The 22116-nt window shown below is 46.1% G+C and overlaps 1 protein-coding gene across 4 annotated transcripts in view; it reads right to left on the bottom strand.

The window, feature by feature from the left end:
* Dst (dystonin) overlaps nucleotides 1-22116 on the bottom strand; it is a 398187-nt gene that overhangs the window by 63361 nt on the left and 312710 nt on the right. For all 4 annotated transcript variants that reach the window (XM_029481652.1, XM_021175158.2, XM_029481658.1 and 1 more), the window contains 4 exons: nucleotides 20445-21916; nucleotides 6381-6542; nucleotides 4788-4958; nucleotides 1657-1823 (listed from right to left, as the gene is read on the bottom strand). In XM_029481652.1, coding sequence (XP_029337512.1) covers nucleotides 1657-1823; nucleotides 4788-4958; nucleotides 6381-6542; nucleotides 20445-21916 — 1972 coding nt within the window. The remainder of the gene's footprint in view (nucleotides 1-1656; nucleotides 1824-4787; nucleotides 4959-6380; nucleotides 6543-20444; nucleotides 21917-22116) is intronic.

The following is a 22116-nucleotide window of genomic DNA, read 5'->3' as shown; positions in this document are numbered from 1 at the left end:
ACGAGATCTTCAGTCAGACCTTCTATACTACCTACACTGAACACGGCTTCCCAGAAGTCACCTAAGGCTGGGCTATAAGTTACGAACATCTACAGGGCATGTTAAAATGGCTCTCACTAAATAAAATTAAAGAAGATATCCTTGTTCCTGAACATCATGGAGGGTGAAAGCCACCTCCGCTGAGAATATGCCTGTCAATCATAACCATTTTTAAAGGCAGCAGCAATAAAAACAATGACAAAAAGCACTGCTGGAGACACATCTTACGACTGGCCTTGCTATAATTAAGCACTTTCAAATATGAATTTCGATAGAAGCGACAGCCACTGAAGCTATTTCTAACAAGATGGTCAAAAAGTGGATTTTAAAACTCGAAGAACCGTGACTGCTACATTACACAGTATCAAGTGCATTTGTCAAAAGCAACAGTTACTACTTTGTGGGCTTAAATGTCAACAGCTCAGATATATTTAATAGGTGGAGCACTTTCAGAATCACTTGGCTATAGTCACCCTGTCCCTGCTGCCTTTTTCCTCTCAGGCTCCTGACTGTGCTGGCCCACAGCAGGGCATCGGATTCATCAGCCAAGCTGAGAGTCACAGCTGTGTTGAGGTGTAGCTGCTGCCCTATCTTCCTGACTGAGAGTCCTGTGCTGAGGTCTAGCTGCTGCCCTATCTTCCTGACAGGTTGATTTGTTTGTTAAGGGAATAATATGCTCTGGGAAGGGAGCTTCACGTGAAGCTAAGAGGAATTATAGAACTGGAAGCAGGGACAAAAAAAAATACAATTTCCATTTTTTGTTTGTTTGTTTGTGTGACAGGATCTCATTACGTAACCTTGGCTGGCCTGGGATGCTGTGTAGATCCTGGTGGTCTGCAACTCACAGATATCCACCCGCCTCTGCCTTTTGAGTGCTGGCAGTAAAGGTGTGTGGCATCAAACACCATGTCATCGTATTCTAAACTATTAGCATGCAACAGTTAAAGGCCTTCCCCCTTCAGTCTACGACTGCAGAGGCGGGAATTGCTTTACTGTCTGCCTGATCACTCTGTTGGCTGCTCTTGCATGTAGCTACTCCCGGTCGGAGTATCATGGCAGACAGGAGGTGCTACACTGGCTGCGACTCTGTAATAACAGAACTGAGAGCAAGAGCCTGGAAAAGCCACAGTCTAGCCCTCTCTCTTTCCCAGAGGGAGAGGACCACTGGCCACTTCACTCCTTTCTAACCAACTCCTCTCTTAAATCATGGACATTGCTTCCCTGTCTCCAAACTTCTTCCTGTTATGTGCTCCCATCATACCCTGCATCTTTACTTCAAAGCATCACTCTTGTCCTCATTTCCCATCGACTTTGAGTCTGTTAATCTGCACCTGTCTGGGGACAGAGGTGACCGGTCTAGCTCATCCTCATAAGCTAACACCTAGCTCTGTACCTTACGCAGGGTAGGTAGCGAATGACTGTGTCTCACACAAACGAACGAATTACCAGCGAGGGAAAATGCTTTCTTAATGAGCAGGGATGCGGCTGGTGGCCACAGGACATCAGAAGAACGGGGACCGGTGCACCACAGCCCCGGGACGAACAGACACGGAGGACATGGACGTAAAGGCAAGCGTTACCCCAGCCTACAGCCCTGAGCATGCCACCGCTAGGTACCTTGCTTCAGCTCTGCTCAGGAGTGCTTCCCATCTACTGTCCAAGAGGCTCAGCTGCCTCGTGAGCTTCACTCTGTCCGCAGGCTCTGCCGAAGCAGCGATTTTCTCTCCTTCTCGTTTGATCACCTCCACTGTAGACTTCCGGTCTTCCAGCAGTCTTTGCAGAAGCTTCAGACAAAACATGCAGTGTTTTTAAAAGGCAGAAGAATGTTTAAATAAATATAAGATAGAACGCACGCATGCATGCATACATACATACATACATACGCATGAATAGACATGGGAAAAATGAGGAGTGGGGTTTTAAAAATAATTCATTTGGGGGCAGTGAGAGAGTGCCTCAGGTCAAGGTGGCTTGCCACCAACCCTCATGACCCACAAGGTGGAAGGGGAGAAGGAGCTCCTGCAACTTGTCCTTTGGCCCATGCACGCCAAGACGCACGCAGGGCACATAAATAAATAAATAAATAAATGTCATTTTTAAAAAAAGCCTCCAAAGAATAAACAGAAAGAGCGTTTGGCTGAGTAACTGCAATGTCAGACACTGAGGTGTGGCTTTGACAACAGACAACCCCTACTGATACGGTCACTGTAATCTTTTTTTTAAAAAAGATTTATTTATTTATTTATTTAATGTATATGAATACACTGTAGCTGTCTTCAGACACACCAGCAGAGGGTGTCAGATCCCATTACAGATGGTTGTGAGCCACCATGTGATTACTGGGAATTGAACTCAGGACCTCTGGAAGAGCAGTCAGTGTTCTTAACCGCTGAGCCATCTCTCCAGCCCCAGGTCACTGTAATCTTTGTGATAGATTTTGTACACAATCACGGAGCAGAAGATGCATGTAGGATAAGCAGACTGAACCATGGGAAAAGTACAACACCCTCCTCACTTTCATAAAACAGGGCTGCCCTAAGCATCCAGCAGTTATTGACTCCGCCAAAAGAACAGACTCCCGTCAATCAAAACCCCGGTTCACGTGAGGCAATGCATTTCAGGCAGACAGGTTAATACCAGACCATGCCTGCAGGACAGAAGGCTCCTGGCTTTCCCTGGAAGAAGCACTTTGAGGACCCCATGAGGATGGAAACTTGAGCAGAGCCCTCAGACACCCAAAAAGAAGAGTGTGGGTGCACTGGGTTCTTAAGAACTGCCAAGAGGACTAAGGTTTCAGGACATAGCAGTTAAAAGGAAATTCAGTCCAAATCTAGCTGAGTGCCAGACTCAGGGTCACCTTGCCCTAACTAATCAAAGCAAGTCAACTGCACACGTAGTAAGTGCGTGCTCCAGCAACCAGACGCAGGAGCTCACCCTGCCAGGCCTCTGCTTGCTTACTCTGATCCTGGCAGATGACCGCTAAGGAGTAACAACTTAACACTTACCCAAAAGTAACATGCTACAGGCATACACTGAGATTAAGACCACGGAGGAGGGAAGGAACGGGAATACAGATTTCCCAAGGGAAAGGATCATGGATATTCTCGACACAGTTCAGGGCATCATGTAAACAATGTGAGGTCTATAAATCACACACGTGTGTGTGTGTGTGTGTGTGTGTGTGTGTGTGTGTGTATACGTGCGCAGGAGGACAGCTTGCGAGTGTTGGCCCTTTACGTCTCCCTGTAGGGTCTGAGGATTGGTTGTCAGACTTGGTGACAAGCCCTTTACCCACTGAGCTAGCCTGCCGGCCCAAGTGAGTTACTTCTGGTGAGCTGGAATAGAGAAACCTTTGGCAATTAAGAAGACAAAGTCAGTAAATGGGCTTCGTTGACTGTGCATTATTAACTGTCCCTGGGAGAATAACTCCGTTGATGTTAGCAGCTATATAATTAAAGCCACACCGATGCATGGGATTTCCAGGGTGTTGCCTTAACCCTCCTTTTTTGCTGTCTGGTTTTGGAGTCTGAACTGGAGCCTCCTGCATTCTAGGCTACTGTCCTATGACTGTGCCATGTCCCCAAGCCTCTTCTCCGCTTTTAGATTCCACACAGGCTCCCTCTGAGTTGCTCACTAGGCTGTCTTCCTATGGGCCTAGAACTTGGGACCCTCCTACCTCCACCGGCTGAGGAGCTGGGATTACAGGCCTGAGCCATGAGGCCTGGCTTTATTTTTCCCACCACTTCCTAATTGGCTGAAGTTTTCAGGGAATTTGGAGAGTGTTAATGTGTAATGCAGAATTAAAGGAAGCAGTAAGTTGGTAAAAACCTGAGGCCAATGTAGACTTTTTTTTTTAAAGTTTAAACTAGCAAATAGTTTATGGGCTACAGTGTCATGTTTAAGTACATGTGTACACTGGAAAACAATGTAATCAAACTAATTAACATAGCTAGTAGTTCCTCTGCTCAAAATTGGTATTGTGTTGTGGGTATTTAAAGTCTTTTGGCAATTTTGAGGTATACAATATATAGGGCCACACAGTATGCCTTTTTCCATGTGTCATTTCAAATCACAGCTGCTCCATCATTGGAAATGTCCTTCAGTGTTCCATGTCTGACTACTACACCACCAACTGCACATGTTGTCTCAAGCAGTCCTCTGTCTATCAGCACCAGGACATACAGCAGCATGTCCCCAGGCGCGTGAACAGAGGATCTGAGCCCTTTGCACTCCCCTCAACTCCGAGAACCTGCCAGTATTTACTCTATACAATTCGCGTGGCGAGATCTCATGTATTTAGGCAACAACGATATTCCTGTCCAAGTGCCACCCAGCCAGTGAAGCGATTCTTGCCTGTTCTATTTAGAGCTGCTCACGGGATTCCTCTTCTCCAGTACTTCCTGCCCCTAGCCCTGGCCCTGTCACAGCTATATCCTCCCCTCATCCCTGCTTTGAGATCACTCTAGGTTACACATGGACTTTGCTGGCTTTCCACAGCCTCTCTTTCCCTTTAGATTTTATGTTCAATGGGGGACTCTCACTGTCTTCATTCAGGGTTGTATCTCCTGCAGCTAGACCCACACCTTGACCAGAATACGCAATCAGCAAGTGCTGCTTGAGTAGCTGACAGTATGGAAAGCAGCAGGAACCTGTTACTGTGACATCCTGTTAGTATAAACAGGGAGGCACACTTTGATTGTCATTTTAAAGATTTTCTATGAAACTGAATAAAGGCATCACTAACTTACCTTTTGTTCCTGTATCTGGGCCTTCACTACTTTGAACTCAGCAGACGGAGGCTTCTGATTGGCCACAAGCTCCTCTGTGTCTGCCATCCAGCTGAGCAGGGACTCCAGGGCATCCTGGAACCTTCCACAGTGTAGCAGGGCCTCCTGCAGCTGGGATGTTCGCTGAGCCACCTGTGAAGTTCCAGTGTTTCAACTTATTTGATTATTTCAAGAAAGAAAGAAAGAAAGAAAGAAAGAAAGAAAGAAAGAAAGAAGGAAGGAAGGAAGGAAGGAAGGAAGGAAGGGAGGGAAAGAAAGAAACAAACAAACAAGAAATCTGTCCACCTGATACTACTCCTCACGATTATGACTAACTTAGCCACACTTTCCCTTCCCCTCTGTGATAGTTTGTATATGCTCAGCCCAGGGAATACCACGATTAGGAGGTGTGGCCTTGTTGAAGTAAGTGTGTCACTGTGGGCATGGGCTTTAAAACCCTCTTCCTAGTTGCCTGGAAGCCAGTCTTCCGCTAGCTGCCTTTGGAACAAGATGTAGAACGCAGTTCCTCCTGTATCATGCCTGCCTGCATGCTGCCATGCTTCTGCCACGTTCCTGCCTTGATGATAATGGACTGAATCTCTGAACCTGCTGGCCAGCCCAATTAAATGTTGTCCTTATAAGAGTTGCCTTGGTCATGGTGTCTCTTCACAGCAGTAAAATCCTAAGACACCCTCCTTCTCCCGGTGTCTGTGTGTGTCTCTGTGTGTGTATGTCTGCATGCATGCTCACACAGAGCACCCACATATGTCCTATGGTGCTTTTCCCTCTGTTCATAGCCAGATGTTGGTCTTATACCTTGCCACTGTCGCTATGCCAAGCAGAGCAAAGTGTGACAGAGTGGCAGCCAGGTGTATGGTGATGGAGCTACTGACACTCTAGGGAGGGCTGCAGAGTCTACTCCGGGCTTTCTAGGGAAGGCTACTCTGGGCTTCCTGCTATTACTCCATCTCCCATCTCCTATCTGCGAGCGGTCCTGGCTGATGCTAAGCTGTACAGGAGTTAAAGCTTAATGCCATCCATGATGGGATGGGTTTTCCGTGGTGATTCAGGGGGGTGAAGGCGGTCACCCACACTCTAGTAAGTAACCCCTCACTTGTACGCCAATAAATAAACCCAATAAACTCACTGGGCTCATCAAGGTGGACTTCAGTGAATCCCATGCTGGTCTGCTGTCAGTGCCCATCTGGGTGAATGGGCATTCACTCACATTTCCCCAAGAAAGGTTAACACAACAGGGAGCCTGCATCCCCACAAGTCAGGGAGTCCCAGAAGCAAATAAGCTACCACAGCATGAGGAGGCCATTTCAACGCAGGGCCGTCCACGATGGCTGCCTCCGGCATACTGGCTGGGTCTGCAGCTACATCTTTGTCAAGGTTGGGATGGTGGTGGGAGAAATCCCGTCTCCACTCACAAACATCCTTCATTTGTGTCCCATGCCGATTGCCAAGGGCCACTTAGTGTACAACACGAGAAGAAGCACCGTGTTTGGGCAGGTGGCTACGACCATGACTATTTAGTCACGAACACTGACAGGGAAGGGACTGAGCAAGTACCTTCTTATTGAGAGTCTTCCACCGCGAGTTGACACTGTCCAGGTCACGCTCCAGACCCTGAGTGCAGGTGTTTGCAGCTGCGCTCTGAATAAGGCCTTGGCCTAACCAGTTCACATCCTGCTGCTTCACCTGCAAGGGTTCGATTTCTTCTTTCTGGAATACCTGCAGGTTGGGAGAACCATGTTGTGAGAATTATTAGCATTTAATGACTACCAGTGGTAAAGACTACGTGCTTATTTATTAAGTAGTTGAAGCCAGCAACTGTCACTGACGTGAACTGTTGGTACAAAATATAAACTTGTGGCATCTAATTACATATTCTACATACATTTAGGAAGATTGCCTACAAACCCAAGATGAGCATAATGAAATTTCCTATCATCACAATTTAACGATGATAAAAACATGCAAAAGAACCACTGATGAGCAAATGGTGAGATGATGCTCCCTAGGTCAAGGAATTCCCATGGGGGCTCGTGAAGATCAGTGCAGTGTGGAGAGCTGGCTGCTGAAGCGTGAGACTCACTTTAGAAGTGTAGACTCAATGGCAACACAACCATGTAGGTCAAGAGGCCAAGAACACGTCTGCCCAAGGGGCCAAAATCCAACAGCGGCAAATGGAAAAGCAGAGGCACGTGGACACAGGGCAAATGGGGACTTCCATAAGCACCACAGCAGAGGGTGTAGACCTAGCAGAAGGTGGAAGGTGACACAGGGTAAGACCCGTATGCACCTGGTGGACCCAGAGAGGAGGTGCTAGAGCTGACCGGGAACAGTACCTGACCCCGAGAGTAAGAGTAAGTTTAGAGCCTTTGGCCATGAGTATCAGTTCCACAGAGGGAAATCATGCTTCACGCCGACCAGGACATAGTCCTCTCCTGAACACTGAACCACCTCCGCTGAAAGAAGAGGGACTTGGATTGCGAACATAAAACAAGGAAGAACCACTCAACTCACCATTGTCAGGCTCATGAGTTGTAGTGCAGAAACAAGACGGATTTAAAACAAACAAAAACAAACCAACCATGTAAAATGTCTTTCCCCCAAGATCACCAATCCAAGTATGGCTCCCAGTAAAAACTCCTGGGAAGAACTAGAGTGGAAGAATTTGACAGAATCATTTCACTATGGTCGAAGAACTCAAAGAGGATATGCATGTACCCCAAAGAACAGAAACAAAGAGCTGAATCAAAAGGAAGTGAGCTTATTCCCAAAATACGAAAGTAGGATCCAATAAAGACATAGAATTGCTTGAGAAAATTCAAATTGAAATGATGATGGGGGGGAAAAAACCAACCCCAAATCAGTGTGATGGCCCAGGGAGTGGCACTATTAGGAGGTGTGGCCATGTTGGAGTAGACATGGCACTGTGGGTGTGAGCTTTAAGACCCTCATCCTAGCTGCCTGGAATTCAGTATTCTGTTAGCAGCCTTCAGATGAAGATGTAGAACTCTCAGCTCGTCCTATAGCATGCCTGCCTGGATGCTGCCATGTTCCTGCCTTGATGACAATGGACTGAACCTCTGAACCTGTAAGCCAGCCCCCATTCAATGTTGTCCTTTATGGTATCTGCTCACAGCAGTGAGCCGTAACTAAGACAATCAGTGGGTCACATTTAAAGGTCTTAGTGGGAAGCCTTGCCAACGGAATGGAACACATAGAAGACGGGGCAGGGGTTCCTGAGGCGAGGGAGAGGAATTAATCATTCAGTAAAAGTCAGTGGCATATATGTATATAGATATACACATACATACACATACACACACATATATATATATGAATATGAACTGAACATGAGCAAGCTTTGGGACACTATGAGAAGACCAAACCTCCTAGCTATAGGTATAGATGGAGGAGAAAAACCCTACACTAAAGACACAGAAAAAACTGTGGAGGCAGGCATTACTGAAACGATAGGGCCCTGTACACAGGCCCCTCATGCCCGGATCTGGATCCAGACGTCAGCTGCATAGCACCTCTGGTTTCTCTTTGTCCACTACTATCTGGGAATCTGCTGTTGACAGCTCCCTAGTACTCTATCTTCTGTCCACCCTATCCAACGCGTGGCTTCTCAGTCGCCTGTGAGGTATGAAGGATGCACTACATTAGATTAAGATGCAAATTCACTTTTGAACACAAGCACAGAAATCACTCTTTTGCTGATGACAGTTACAGTTCTATGCCCTGGATCTGTACCTGGAGAGTAATATGTACTCAAGAGTTATTTGCTGAATTGGTATCAGCACAGAAAAGATACAACTGTCTTGGGAGGACGCTATCAACTGCTTTACAGGTAACCCTGATGGTAACACACCAATTTGTCCCTTGGATAATACAAATATTTATAATGCTGGGCCTGGAGAATGTCATGGGAAAAAAAATCGATGATTTTTAACTCGGTAATGATATTTTCCACAGATAGGAAGGTAAAATAAAGTTTGGGGCTCTGAGTCATTATACTGAAGCACACCATAAAATAACTAATGGTTATGCAAACAGATCATAAGGAAACCTAACAGAGACAGATATAGTTTAAAAAACACCTCAGGAGAAAATTATAGGTTGGAAAGCAGCTGTGAAGGACACAGGGGCCAAGGAGACAACTCCCCAGACCCTGGCCCAGTATTTAGCATGCTGGGTAGTTGACACAGGGGCCAAGGAGCCGACTCCCCAGACCCTGGCCCAGTGTCTGGCATGCTGGGGAGTTCTACTTTTACTATAAGGACAAATGCATTGGAAATAGCAAACAAGCGAGCCACTGTTTCCTCTGAATGTCCCCTGGTAACAAAAAGTTTAAGCTGCCTTTTCCACTGAAAATGTACACTGACCTTCCCACGCTGGCTAAGGGTTTCTATGTCAAAGGAGCAATGATAAGAAATTAGTTGGATGCAATGAGGTTGGCAAAGCCCTAAGTTGCCGAGAAGAAAAGTTCAGCCATTGTTATAAGTTTTCAAAAAGGTATAATTTACTAAGTGTGTCAACAGAAAACTGCCACGGGCAGTGACTGAAGACTTTGGCACGGCCATTCTGTTTCCTTTCTGTGGAACGTTCTAAGTTAACACTTCCAGAAGCTGAGTAGGAGCTCCGGGTATGTTCAACAACTTACAAAGAGCTATGCACAGGGCCAAGAAAATGGCCCTATTCTTACATCTCTGGTACATTATATGACGTTTTGGGGAAAACCTTTTCTTTCCCTCAGTTTTCAGGACAAAACTGTTACTCGTACGACGTTCTAGTAAGCCATCGGCAACCCCGATCTTGGCTACATCAAGGGTTTGTACCAGAGCAGGTCTGCGTAAGCCAGTGATCATTTTCCAAAATCCTTCAAAATGAAGACAGCTACCCGCTAAGTTAGGATAAACCACAACAAAACAAGATCAATTCTATACATGAGCCATAACACGTCTTGCAGGGAGAAGGCATTTTGCTAAACTTTTTTAAGTTAGCAGAGTGTTTGCTGTATGCTCAAGGAAAGAAAGGTGTGGACAGCGGGACGAAGAACCAGCAGAACTCTGATATTGTTTACATTCCTTATCTCTTAGTGGTAACAAATACATATAAAGTCAGGCGCCCCTCCCTCACATATACATACAGGCTCATAGAACACAAACACAGAGATCTTTTAAATAAAACAAGGTTGACTGTGAGGTGACGTTTCTCAGGGGAGCCGCGGGAGAGCACCAGAATAGCTGCACTTGAATCCGAGTGGGGAGGAATAAAATTACAGGCTAGAGAGACAACCTCCACTTATCACGAGGCTGCACCCTTTACTCTCTTCCCTCACCTGCAACTCCGAAGAGTTAGGGTCTACAGTGTCCGGAAAACACAAAAGCTTTCCTCGCTGTGCAGGGCTCCTGTAAACTGGCTGGGTGGAGGGCTTTTCAGGCCACAACAATACAATACTGTGTTTGTACCTTTATGACTAAGCCTGTTGCTGCTTAATAAACTCAATACAACTGCCCTCACATGGCACTGTTTTTTAAACCACAGTTTGTGCAAAAACCTGCCGTGAACCTAAATTAACAATGGGGAGGGGGGAGGGGAATTCTGAATGACCCTCAACAGCCACTGTCTGCACCACCACATTTGGGAAGGATCATCAACAATCCCTAATTCATCTGTTAACCAATGGACTTATCTGATGCTGGCATCTGGCGAGGTGCGATTCACAGCCCCACGGTGAATGTCCGCACTTGACTATTTTTAAAATCATTGTTGACCACTCTGAAATAGAGCCACAAGCGGCTGCTAGCAAGGTTTTTCAATCCCATTCATTACCTGTACCAACTGAAAGCCATTGCAGACGGTGTCCGGCGATCCCACCTGGGCCTCTGTTTTCTGGGGCCCTGTTTCCTTTTTTATGTGTATGAATTGGTTTGGGCTTTTCTTCTGGGTCACCTCTATCTTCTGGGTAGAGAAAGGAGGCTCTAGGTTCCCCTTAGCCGCCATGGTGCTCCCTTCTGAATCATACTGTGCCAACAGTATCACATTTTCTACCAAAACTGTGCTATCAAAGTCTCCCTGCTGCTCCCTCAGGCGGTCTGTGGTCGAGGGGTGTAAGTCCACAAGGGGCTCCCTCCTACATTCCCTACTGTGTGCTGTGGTTTGGGACTCCCCTTGTCTCAAAGTTTTCTCCTGGTCTTCAGAGTTCGAAATCCACTTGTGAGCCCCATCTCTGGGCACAACCAATGCCCTGCTCTTCGTACTCTCTCTCAGCGGGTTCTGCACACAACCGCTTTCACCATGGAGTGACCTTTGACCGTTCACACACTTGCCCCCCCTGAGTGGAGAGGCATCCTGCAGAATCATTTGGAGGTTGTCACTGGGGTGGGCACTTCTGCAAGAGAGCAGTGGGATTTTCTGTTCACTGACAGAATCAGCAGGAAAAAATGGCCTATCTTGCTCTGAGGTATGAATGTCTTCAGCAGAGGACAGGCTTCTAATCTGTGGCTGCTCTCCACTAGCAATGCCTGGCTTTTCTTCTTTCTCAGCTGGGGGGCTGCATAAGCCAGAGTCCTCCTCTTCTGAAGTTTGAGAGTTGGTGCCCCATCTGCACTTGCTGGCCTTCGTGACAGCATCTGACGAGTCTGAAGGCTCCACAAAAGAACTTTCGCTTTTGTTTGCATAATCCATAAAATTGGCAGGGACAAACATCCGCCAGGACCGCCTGTGCTCTCTCTTTTCTGCCTGAGACTTGGGCTTGGGCAAACCTGGGCTTCGAATGACGTCACTGTTTAGTTTGAGGGCATCAAAGATCATCTTTTCATCTAGCTTGCTCGTTTCCCGACCTCTCAGCTCAAATATGCTGGAAGAAGAAAGGGCACCATTGGAGCACAGAGAGCTAACGTCCAGTGTCCTGTGGCTGTAGGGTAAAGTCCGGTCTGTGAAATGCCTAGAAGACAGGCTGCCTTTGGACCCAGAGTCTATCTGTTCGTTCAGCCTCACGGTGTCATAGATGGACCTCTGTGGGACGTAACAGTCCTCGATATTCAGGTCCTCCTCCTCTTCGCCCTTCCCTACGCATGGAGGGTTCTGGCGTAAACAGTCTGGTCTGCTGAGTGGTTTCCCCATTTTGCAGACAGTCAAAACAAATATCGCAGCTTTTGACACCGAGAGGAAGGAATTCGGTGAAGCATTTTTCCAAGGTCTATCTGTGAGCAGGGCCGTGACACATCCAGAAAGGGTAAACAGTGAGGCATACTGCCTGCCTGAGGTGCTGACGGTTAGGAGCAGTGCATCTATGAAAACGAAGCTACCCTTTAACCTGGTTCTAAGAAGTAACGTGCACCAAGACAGAGCATTCAGCTCCCTCCACCTCCTGAAATTCCGTGAATGCCCCCTTTCACTCTGCCCCAAGCACACACACACAAGCGCACAGCTAACCGTGGCTTCAACGCCCGAGAGACTCTGCTGTGAGTCCGCTTCTCATTGTACTCTAATTTTGCTTGAGGTTTCCAGATTAAAATTTCCAAATGAGCAAGCGGTTCAACAGGCTGGATGTTAATTTCGGCAGAACTCTGGCTGACTGTAATCCACTTAAAGATGTACTGCGAAACTCCATGTCCTTTACAGATAAATAGCTTCTTGTTCAGATCAGAAGGCACAGCATGGTTCTTTGGAGAAAAATAAGTTTGATGTAAAAAAGTTAAGATTTTTCTCTTAGCTGGGAGGAGGAGCCATACGTAAATAAGCTAGATCCAAAAGGCAGTTTTTTTCTTCTCATCTTAAGCTTCTTTGAGGTTATCCAGAATTACCCAAGAGAAAAGAGCTGGGGCATTAAAATCCAGCAACCATTAAAGTAAACAGTCAAAAAGCATGGCTTACTATAACAAGTTTCTCTTTCAAAATAAAAATTTTCCCCCCAAGATTCTTATCTGATCTTCCTGAAGAAGGCTTATTCCACCTGAGGTGGCTGCAGCTCAAACTCCGGGCTTCCTCCGTGGCACAGGCAGTTGGCATCCAGCTGAAGCCCCAGCCGCTGCCCTATGGCCGGGCAGGCTGCGGCCGCTCCCGCCGGGGCTCGGGCTGCGTCGGGGCAGCGGGGCCGCGCAGCACACCCAGCCCCGGCGGCATCGACCTGATCCGCTCGATCCGCTCCGCTCCGCTCGCTGCTCCGCCCTCCCGTGACTTAACTTCACAGTCATCCTGCCCAACTCGGCCTCTTCCCCAGCCCAGGGCGGTTCCAGGGGGAGGAACCTCGAGGCTGTAAAGCAGCAGCTTGGTGACATCAGCGCGGAGCAGGCCGGGGTCTGCATCTGGGAGAGGGCAGCTGGGTTCAGATATCCCGGAGGGGCAGCGCAGCCGCAGCAGAACCCGACACCGGCGGCGGCGCAGGAACAGCCATTCCCACCACTGGCTTGGACTGCCAACTCAAAGTGGAGGATGTGGGGGTGGGGGTGGCCAGGTCCCTGTCCTTCAGCTGGAACCACTCTCCTGCCGTCGCGAATCAGTTTAAGCAGGACCAACAGGCTCACTTTGAAGTTGAGTGTTTTATCATTTCTCTTTAAAGGCCAATTTCAAAACCGACTAGTCTGCACATTAAAGGACCCCCACGGGTACCTCGCCCCAACACTGCTGACATGAATATTTGTAGTTACTAATATTCACACAGACCTCTTGAGATTAATGCAAGGCCCAGGCAAGCAGAACGCCTCCAAACGGACTGGTTATTTAATAAAGTCACAGATACAGATTTTTATCTGCTCAACAAATGTTCTTATAAAAACAGTTGTTTTTTTTTTTTTTTAAAGTTCAGCGAGCCAAACCTTAGCCTTTTTGGGCAGAAATGACAAGAATTATTTAATAAACCCTATCCATTCTTTTATGAAATAAAGCAACACTGCCAGAAAAATAGGTAATTACAGAGGCAGTCAGACTTTTAAAAAAAAAGTCTCATAATCATTCATGAACAAAATGTGGCTGGCCTGACCCTCCAGCAAAGAAAGTAGCTGTGGGGTAATTTTACAAAAAATGTCGTGGGAGAACTTCTGTACCTTAAGCATTCCGAAGTTATTTTATAAACCTGTAAGCTGAAGTAAGCTACATTCACAGCCAGAACTCACATTCAGTGATTACTAGACACAGCTCAGCGTGGGCACACTGCCAAGTTGAAAAGTACATGTCTACAGACATTCACAGAGAAAAATTAGTTATAGAATACCCACCAACATCGTGACACTGACATCCACTGTCATGGTCCAGAACTGAAATGTTTCAACAAGCACACGAGTCTGTGATGCTCAGGTGTACGAGCACACACAAAATGTACCCCAGCTACCATGTCACCACAGGACTGACTCTGAGGCTGGGAGGAGGTGGAGATCAAGGGTCCTATTTTCACACTCCCACTACCTTAGAAACACAGAATGCCACCTACCCAAAGTAATAGTGGTAAAGTTTCCAGGAAATCTGGGTGTGTGTGGGGGTACTTTTCTCCAAACAGTGTAAGGTCCTTACACAATGTTTCATAAAGAGTGGCCCTAACTCGGCCCTCTTTAGGCTGAATAATTAGCACAGTGTTATCCCCATCTTATGAAAGGCCGAGCGGAACATGTAAACTTAGCTCCAGATAGGCAGTGCATTGTGAAAAAAATTCATAGATAATTCATTACTAAACTCCAGCATTCAAAGTGAGAGCCGTGGAGGGGGGAAATGACATCACATCATCACCGTACTCACCCCATCTTAAAGCGTAATGGGAAATAAAGACAATAAAATGGGCCCTTTGCAGCTTAGAAGCAGGAAGCACCACGGAAAAATGTGCGCTAGCTAGCTGATTACGTGTAAATGTGAACTCTTATCATCTTTGTGATTTCAGCTTATTGTATTCTGGTTCGAGTTAATTACTGTATTATTTGTAGTATGTTGAGATCTGTGTTGCTTGTGACCACAGGGAAAGCTACACCTAGATTTAACATTTAAAAAAAGTCAAGTTTGTGAACCAAAGTTGACCCAACTTTCACCTTATATTTGTTCTATGTTCTACTCCAGCAGTTCTACTCCCACTGCTGGAGAAAGCAGGACAAACTACGATGTATTAAACACTAGTCATGAATGGTGAGAGCACACACACATTTTCAGGATAGAAAAATTCAGTTGACAAGAGGGTTTTCCTAAGAGCTGCCGCCACCATTGACAGCTCACACACAGAGCCACAGTGCTGTTTTCCCAATGGAGCCTCACCCCCGCCATGTCTAGTGATGATCTAGCTGAAGGCCCTACTGTCCACTCAGACAGGACGGACTGCCACGAGAGCTAACTGAACAGCAGCAACTGCGGTCACTTCATACTTCTCAAGTAATATCTTCTTAAAGGAACGTTCTAGCAAGTAATCTTATGATGGAGGGCAACAAATCACTCTGTGGGAGAAATAAAAAGCTAACTTTATAAAACGTAAACATGGAAATTTTAGACCTGAAAAGCTAGACATATTATGTCCACTACACCACTGAGTGGAGAAAGTGTAAATACATGTTATATTGTCTATAAAAGTGGACCACATCCTCACTTGGCCCAACAGCTCCTGAAAGCTAATTAAGAATGATGAAATGAGAAATAGGAGTTTTGTGCTGAGGTGATAAAGCAGCCTTCCCTCAAAGGTCAATGAGTTTTACAGTTCTTTCTAAGGCAGACAGGGCTTTAGCTAAAGAAAACTGGGGGTGCCCCACAGTTTTTAGCTGATAACCATCCCACAAATGATTGCAGCCCTTGAGCATCGCTGCCTGGGTATGCGGTAGCTGTTTGTTTCACTGGGGAGTAATTCAAGAAGTAGTAGCACAAAGGGAATACACTGAGAAGCCCCAAACAGGTCTGGTGTCTGATTTGCACTCAAGCTCTTTAACAAGCATGCGCTGTCCTTCCCACAGTGACGGCATCACTTAGCAGCACGCATCTGCCCCACCTTCAGTGAGGTTTGCACTCCAGCATACGCATGAGCGACCCCATTCAATTTCCTTCAAAGAACGAGAGCCCAGATCTGAAAACATCTTCAGTGTCAAAACAGGGATAAAAGAAACAATACAATCTTGCCACTGTGACGATTACAGATGTGTGTGTGTGTGTGTGATAAATATGTGATGTAGCATGTGTGCAGAGGTCAGAGGTCCCCTTATAGGTGTTAGTTCTCCCCCTTTTGCCAGGTGAACCTTGGGACACGGGCCTGGTGGCAAAGGCCTTTACTAGTGCAGCCATATTGCCAGCCCTCAAACTTCCTTTTCCTTCTTTCCTTCCTTTCCAGTCCTTCCAGATTCCTAGTATTGGCTCCTCATGTGGCGGAGGGAAGAGTGCAGCCCTGTGTTAGGCCCAGTTAGGGGTCATCAGGACACGATTCCTGACAACACTCCTTAGCTTAGGCACACAGCGGTGGGATCTCTGCATGGGGAGGAGGGACTTCTGTCTTGCTCACCAGATGTACAGTTCTTTCATCCTAAAGCCCGAAACACTACTTTGACATGGCTAAAGGTTGTGACGTTGCTATAGGCCCACTCCTCTAGGTAGTTTTCATTATGAAAACACTTTCAGCTTAAAAATCCTGACTGAAGAAAGGTACACAGTCTGCTGGCCAACATTAACAGGAACCAGTCCACTCTCTGTGATCCATACCCAAAACCTCTCCTAAACAGAGTTCTCCAACTCCCCTTGCTCTCGGCAAAAATGGATAAATTGTTCATCTTTGATCTCTATTAACTGAAAATACCATTAAAACACTTTTGGACATTTTAATTTAACCTTTAAAAACATGGTGATATCACAGTAGTTGTTTAGGGGAATCATTTAATCAATAGTTTAAGAAATTGATGGCTCAGCGGTTAAGAACACTGACTGCTCTTCCTGAGGTCCTGAGTTCAATTTTCAGCAACCACATGGTGGCTCACAACCATCTGTAATGGGATCTGATGACCTCTTCTGGTGTGTCTGAAGACAGTTACAGTATACTCATATGCATTAAATAAATAAATACATCTTAAAAAAAATCTGTGCATAAATGTTCTGATCTGGTTTCTATGGCGCCATGATATTTTGCATTTTATTTGCCCAATATTCAAATAAAGCCTGGGTTAGATAATGCCTACATCTGTACCGGACTGAAGTTATTATAGCAATAACATGTTCCAGTCTATGTCTCTGATTTCAACTTGACTTAAGAATTTCTCTGTTCTCTGAGATGTTATTTCCATTTTGAAACTAGAGCTGCAAGTTCACATTCACTTGTATCAGTGACCCATGCGGGGACAAAAGGAATGACAACGGAAGCAGCAGAGAAGCCAGAGGGGGCAAGCTGGAAGCAGGGCTGGAGAGTTCTATCATTTTGCCATGGTCTAGAGAGGAGTAAGGATCCAGATCTAGCTGAGATGCAATACCACATACTAATGTTGTCTAGTGTCTTTGCTCTTCACTGAAATTAAGTCAATTCAATACAGTGATGAGGACTGATGATGAAAGGATCTGATTGGCTGCTAATGACGTCACAGGGATCACTGTGTATATTGTATAGTCAGTTGTGTGCGTGTTTGATAAATGAAAATGTGCGTGCTGGGTGTGGTGGCACACGCCTTTAGTCCCAGAACCCAGGAGGCAGAGGCAGGAGGATCTCTGTGAGGTGGAGGTCAGCCTGGTCTGTACAGACTTCCAGGGCAGCCAGGTTGACACAGTAAGACCTTTCTCAATAAATAAATAAGTAAGTAAATAAATAAATAGGAAAAAAATGAGCATCTATATTACTTAATGTGTCTTTCATCTGAAAGCAACCCTGAGCCAGGACTCTGCAGGCAGGACTCAGGAGGGACATAGCAGCTTTCTTTCTTCCTGAGCAACAGATGTGATTGACTCTGATTCTCAGACTGCACAGTAATCACACTGGGCAGCAGAACTGAACTGCAAGACCAGAGACGCAGGGAAGGAACAGGATGCCTTGAATTCCCAGCAGTAGAAAGAGAACCTCACCCTGTAGACATTTTAGTTCAGCGACTAGGAACCCATAAGGCCCAAGAAGTCAAATATATTGTTTAAAAACTGATATTAACTGAAGAGGCATCAATCTTTTGTCACATTTCTGCAATCTTCCTTTGATTGATGGTGGAGTGGAATATTTGATCCAGAGTAACAAGATTTCAGTGATTATCGCTGAATTGATATTTCAACCATATATACCTTTTGTCTTTTTAATGACACAAACTCAATTTGAACAGCATTTTCATCAGTTCTGTTTTGGGGGAGAGGGCAGGGAGCTCTGTGCTTAACTCCCCCTGAAGCAGGGTGAACGCTGGGCTCCCTGCTGGCAAGTCACGTGGTAATTAACAACCCGCTGAAGTCCTGCTCTCAGGCAGCTCCTGCATAAACCATCCCAGGAGTCTATCCAGGACATGACTTGGCAGATTGATGTCTAACTAGATTATATTGGAAAGCTTATAGAATAGGCCCACTCCTCAGTGCTTTTCTGTTTCATTCTTAAAAATTATAATGACTGGCTTTTCACACTATACAAATTATCCCACTGATTTTTTTTTAAAGTTCCAAAGTATATATTGGAAATAATTTAGCAAAAGGCTAAGACCCAACAGAAACTAACTTAAGATCTACATTTTAAGCAAGATTTTTTGCTGCTTTAATAGAGAGAGAGAAAAAAAAATACAAAGGTGATGAGCTGTCTGGTTCCACCTCACTAGTATCACACTACTTGGATACACAGTCACTGGGATGCACACTCACTGGGATGCACACTCACTGGGATGCACACTCACTGGGATGCACACTCACTGGGATGCACACTCACTGGGATGCACANCACTCACTGGGATGCACACTCACTGGGATGCACACTCACTGGGATGCACACTCACTGGGATGCACACTCACTGGGATGCACACTCACTGGGATGCTCCCTCACCAGGATGCACACTCACCGGGATGCACACTATCACAGCCCTCACAGCATGGACACTGCACCAGCTTCTGCAGCTTCACACAGGCCTCTCAAGTCCCTCTTGGTGGCTGGTTTTACAAAAACACTATTTTTAAGTTGGAGTTTCTGATGTTCTGGGCTAAAATGAACAGTTAACAGCAGCTTGTTACTCAAGCCCATAACTTAGGCTACAACAAAGCCGATATGAAAAATTCCCAGAGAAACATCAGGTCTGATGTAAGGCACTGTATGCTGCTCATCAAACTACACAGGCTGTGATGCCATCACCTGTGTGACCCTGTGTGAACCACCGACACCCGTTGGCCTGAATAACAGGAGAGAGGGATGAACAGCATCTACTTCACATGGCTGAACCACAAGGCATTTGACACAGCGTGGACCCGAGGTGCAGGCCTGTGGTTTGCTCTCGTTGTTTTTAGGGAACACACAAACAAATGGCACCTATGTCTGCATCTCTCTGGTCCCTAGGATCACAGCCCTGAAGGGAGTATACTCTCAGGGCATAGAATATATAGCAAGCAGTGGTAAGTTATCTTCCAGAGTTCAGTCACTTAAGTCCCATTACTAAAGACAAGCAAAGGAAACAAAGTATTAGATGTAACAAGAAAAAGGTTCGGAAGTCCAGTTACTTTCCATTTTTCCCATGGGAAACAACTGAATCTGAAAGTTGAACACAAAGTCTCTCATGCTTTACATGGAGGGAGGGCTCAGGCTATAGTTTTGCATATCCTGGGTTGCCCTTTATCCTCTATGTGTTAATGGCGCGATATCCCTCTACTGGTCTTTGACAAAAGTGAAACACAGCTCATGAACAGAACAGGACCCATGACAACTTCAGAAGGCCTGTGGTGCACACATGCACACAGCAAACGCCTGACACTCCGTTGAGGGTACTTGGCAACCCTGTTTCCACGACTGAACCTATCTTCGTACCCTGCAATGATATAGCTTCAGGTTTCATAAATGAGCCCAAATCCACAGGCACTGAAACAGTCAGTGGCTTAATGTAATGCTCCATTTATTAAGTACCACTCAGGCTATCAAGTGGCTGGCATGGCTTGCTCCAATCAAAAACAACTTCTAATCTCATCAGGCACAGGCAGAAGATCTGTATAAAACTGGGATTACAACATGAACTGCCTTAAACATATATAAACTTTCACGAGGAAACAGGCTTAGAGAACAAATTAAATCTAGAAGGATGAGAAGTCTCCTTTAAAAAGAGAAACAGGGACTAGGAAAAGACCGTAATTTATCACCAGAGAAAAGGCTAGGAGACAAAACAACTGAAGTGCTGTTCAAAATATGACTCCCACTGAGGTCAGGCTGAGGCTTGCTTGGAACTTCCTCAAGTACGCTGGCTGCGGGACACCATCTAGGCCTTTTCCTATGGGGACTCCTATCCCAAGTCAGCTTGGAACCGCAATATCTGAATATTATAACCATATATATTCATTCTGGCTTCAAACTACAGGTATTGCATGCTCGTTCAGGCTTCTATACTATATGCAGTCATTCTAGACAGGAAAGGCAACCATCACCAAATATACAGAAAACTGCCTTTCCATGCTAATTAGAAATGGCTTTCTAATTATTATTAGAAATAATAAAGACCTTCAGGAAAAATAAAAGTGTTTCCTACCTTAAACACATCAAGCTGCTGGTTGATTGTCTCGGTTTCTGTACCTACGGGGCCCTGGGACTCTTCGTGTTCTTCAGCCTTCTGGAGCAGAGTGGAGAACTCCTCCAGCTTGCAGTGGAACTCTTCCAGCTTCTCGGTGGCTCCATCCACCTGCTCCTCCCTGGTTGTCGCCCGGTCCAGCAGCTTGTTGCACTGCTTGCTCAAGGCTTCTAAGTCCCTCTTGACTCCAATGAGGTCAGGAGAGGTCTCCTCGGTGGCCAGCATCATCTTGCAGGTTCTGTTGGCGCTGTCGTTGCTCGCCATGAGGGCTTCCAGTTTCTTCAGAAAGGTCTGCATGCACGCCTTTTGCTTTCTCAGGGTTTCCGCATCTCTCCCTACCGGGGCCATGCCGTCCAGCTCATCGTCACACTCTGTAAACTGAGAGAACATCTCTCGGATGGTATTCTGGAAGTGGCCGAGACCCTGTAGCTTGGTTTCTAAGAAAGAACACTTCTCGTCCACCTGTTGGCTCAGTTCACTGTGCTCTTCAGCTAACGTCTCCGCTTGCAACAACACATCAGAGGTTCCCTTTGAGTCTGCAGCTTCTACCACGAGGTCCTGAGCAAGCCTTTTTGCTGCGTCTACCTGCTGCTTCAGGGTCTGCAGTGACTTCTGTTGAGCCTGCAGCACAGACAGGTGCTTGTTACTGTATGCCTGGGGTCCTAGGGAGTGATGGACCTCTAGCTGTTCTTTTGCATCCTGAAGCTGCCTTTTGGTGTCTTTGGAGACTTCCTGAAATTCTTTAAACTTCTGGGTCATGTTCTCCAGGGAGACTGTCTTACTTTGGAGCTGCTCAGTGACCGTGTTTACCTTTTCCATCAATAACTGATTCTCCTCTGTGACCGCTTCTTTATCTACCTCGCAGACGCTGAGCAGGCTATTGGCTGTGTTGTTCAGTAGTTCCAGCATACCAAAGTGGTGGTCCATTTCCTTCTGCAGGGACTTTAACTCGGTGATGGAACTCTCTGACTCAGTGGGATCCAGGGAGAATGTCACGTTGTCCAGGCTGTGCTGACATTTGTCTATCCACGGCCGCAGAGTCTCCACTTGCTCTCTGTACTTGAGGGCTTTTTCCAACGAGTCTTTCAATTTCTCTTCCCTTTCTTTCACCTGTTTCCTAAATCGGTCCCAGTCTGTTTTGATGGTGTTCAGCTGCAACTGTAGAGCTGCCTTCTCTGCCCCCTGTGTCTTCAATAACAGGTTTTCGCCTTCTGTAACGGTTTTCTCGTAAATGTTAGACTGCTCAGTGAAAGTTTTGCCAAAGTCTTTCTGCGAGTTAAGTAACGACTCCAAGACATCCAGCTTTGCGGATATCGGGGGAGAGTCCCTCTGCTCTTCTTTCTTGGCGTCAAGCCATGCTTGGAAATCCTTAGACATTTGCTGAAACTGGTGTGAGCTCGCACAGGCTGACTGGAGGTGCTGAACATGATTCTCTGAAAGTGAGACCAAAAGTGTATTACGATTTTTAACATTATCTATTAAAACAACAACAACAACAACAACAACAACAAAAACCTCCAGAAGGTGGTATACATTATCCTAAAGCAGACCTTTAGCACTGACTAAAAGAACTGTAAGCAAACTTGAGCTATTGACAGAGGGAAAAAGGAAACATAAATACCATTAGAGGCAG

This window comes from Mus caroli, chromosome 1 (genome assembly GCF_900094665.2).
Source record: "Mus caroli chromosome 1, CAROLI_EIJ_v1.1, whole genome shotgun sequence".
NCBI classification, from domain to species: Eukaryota; Metazoa; Chordata; class Mammalia; order Rodentia; family Muridae; genus Mus; species Mus caroli.
This window is presented reverse-complemented; position numbering and strand designations above follow the sequence as displayed.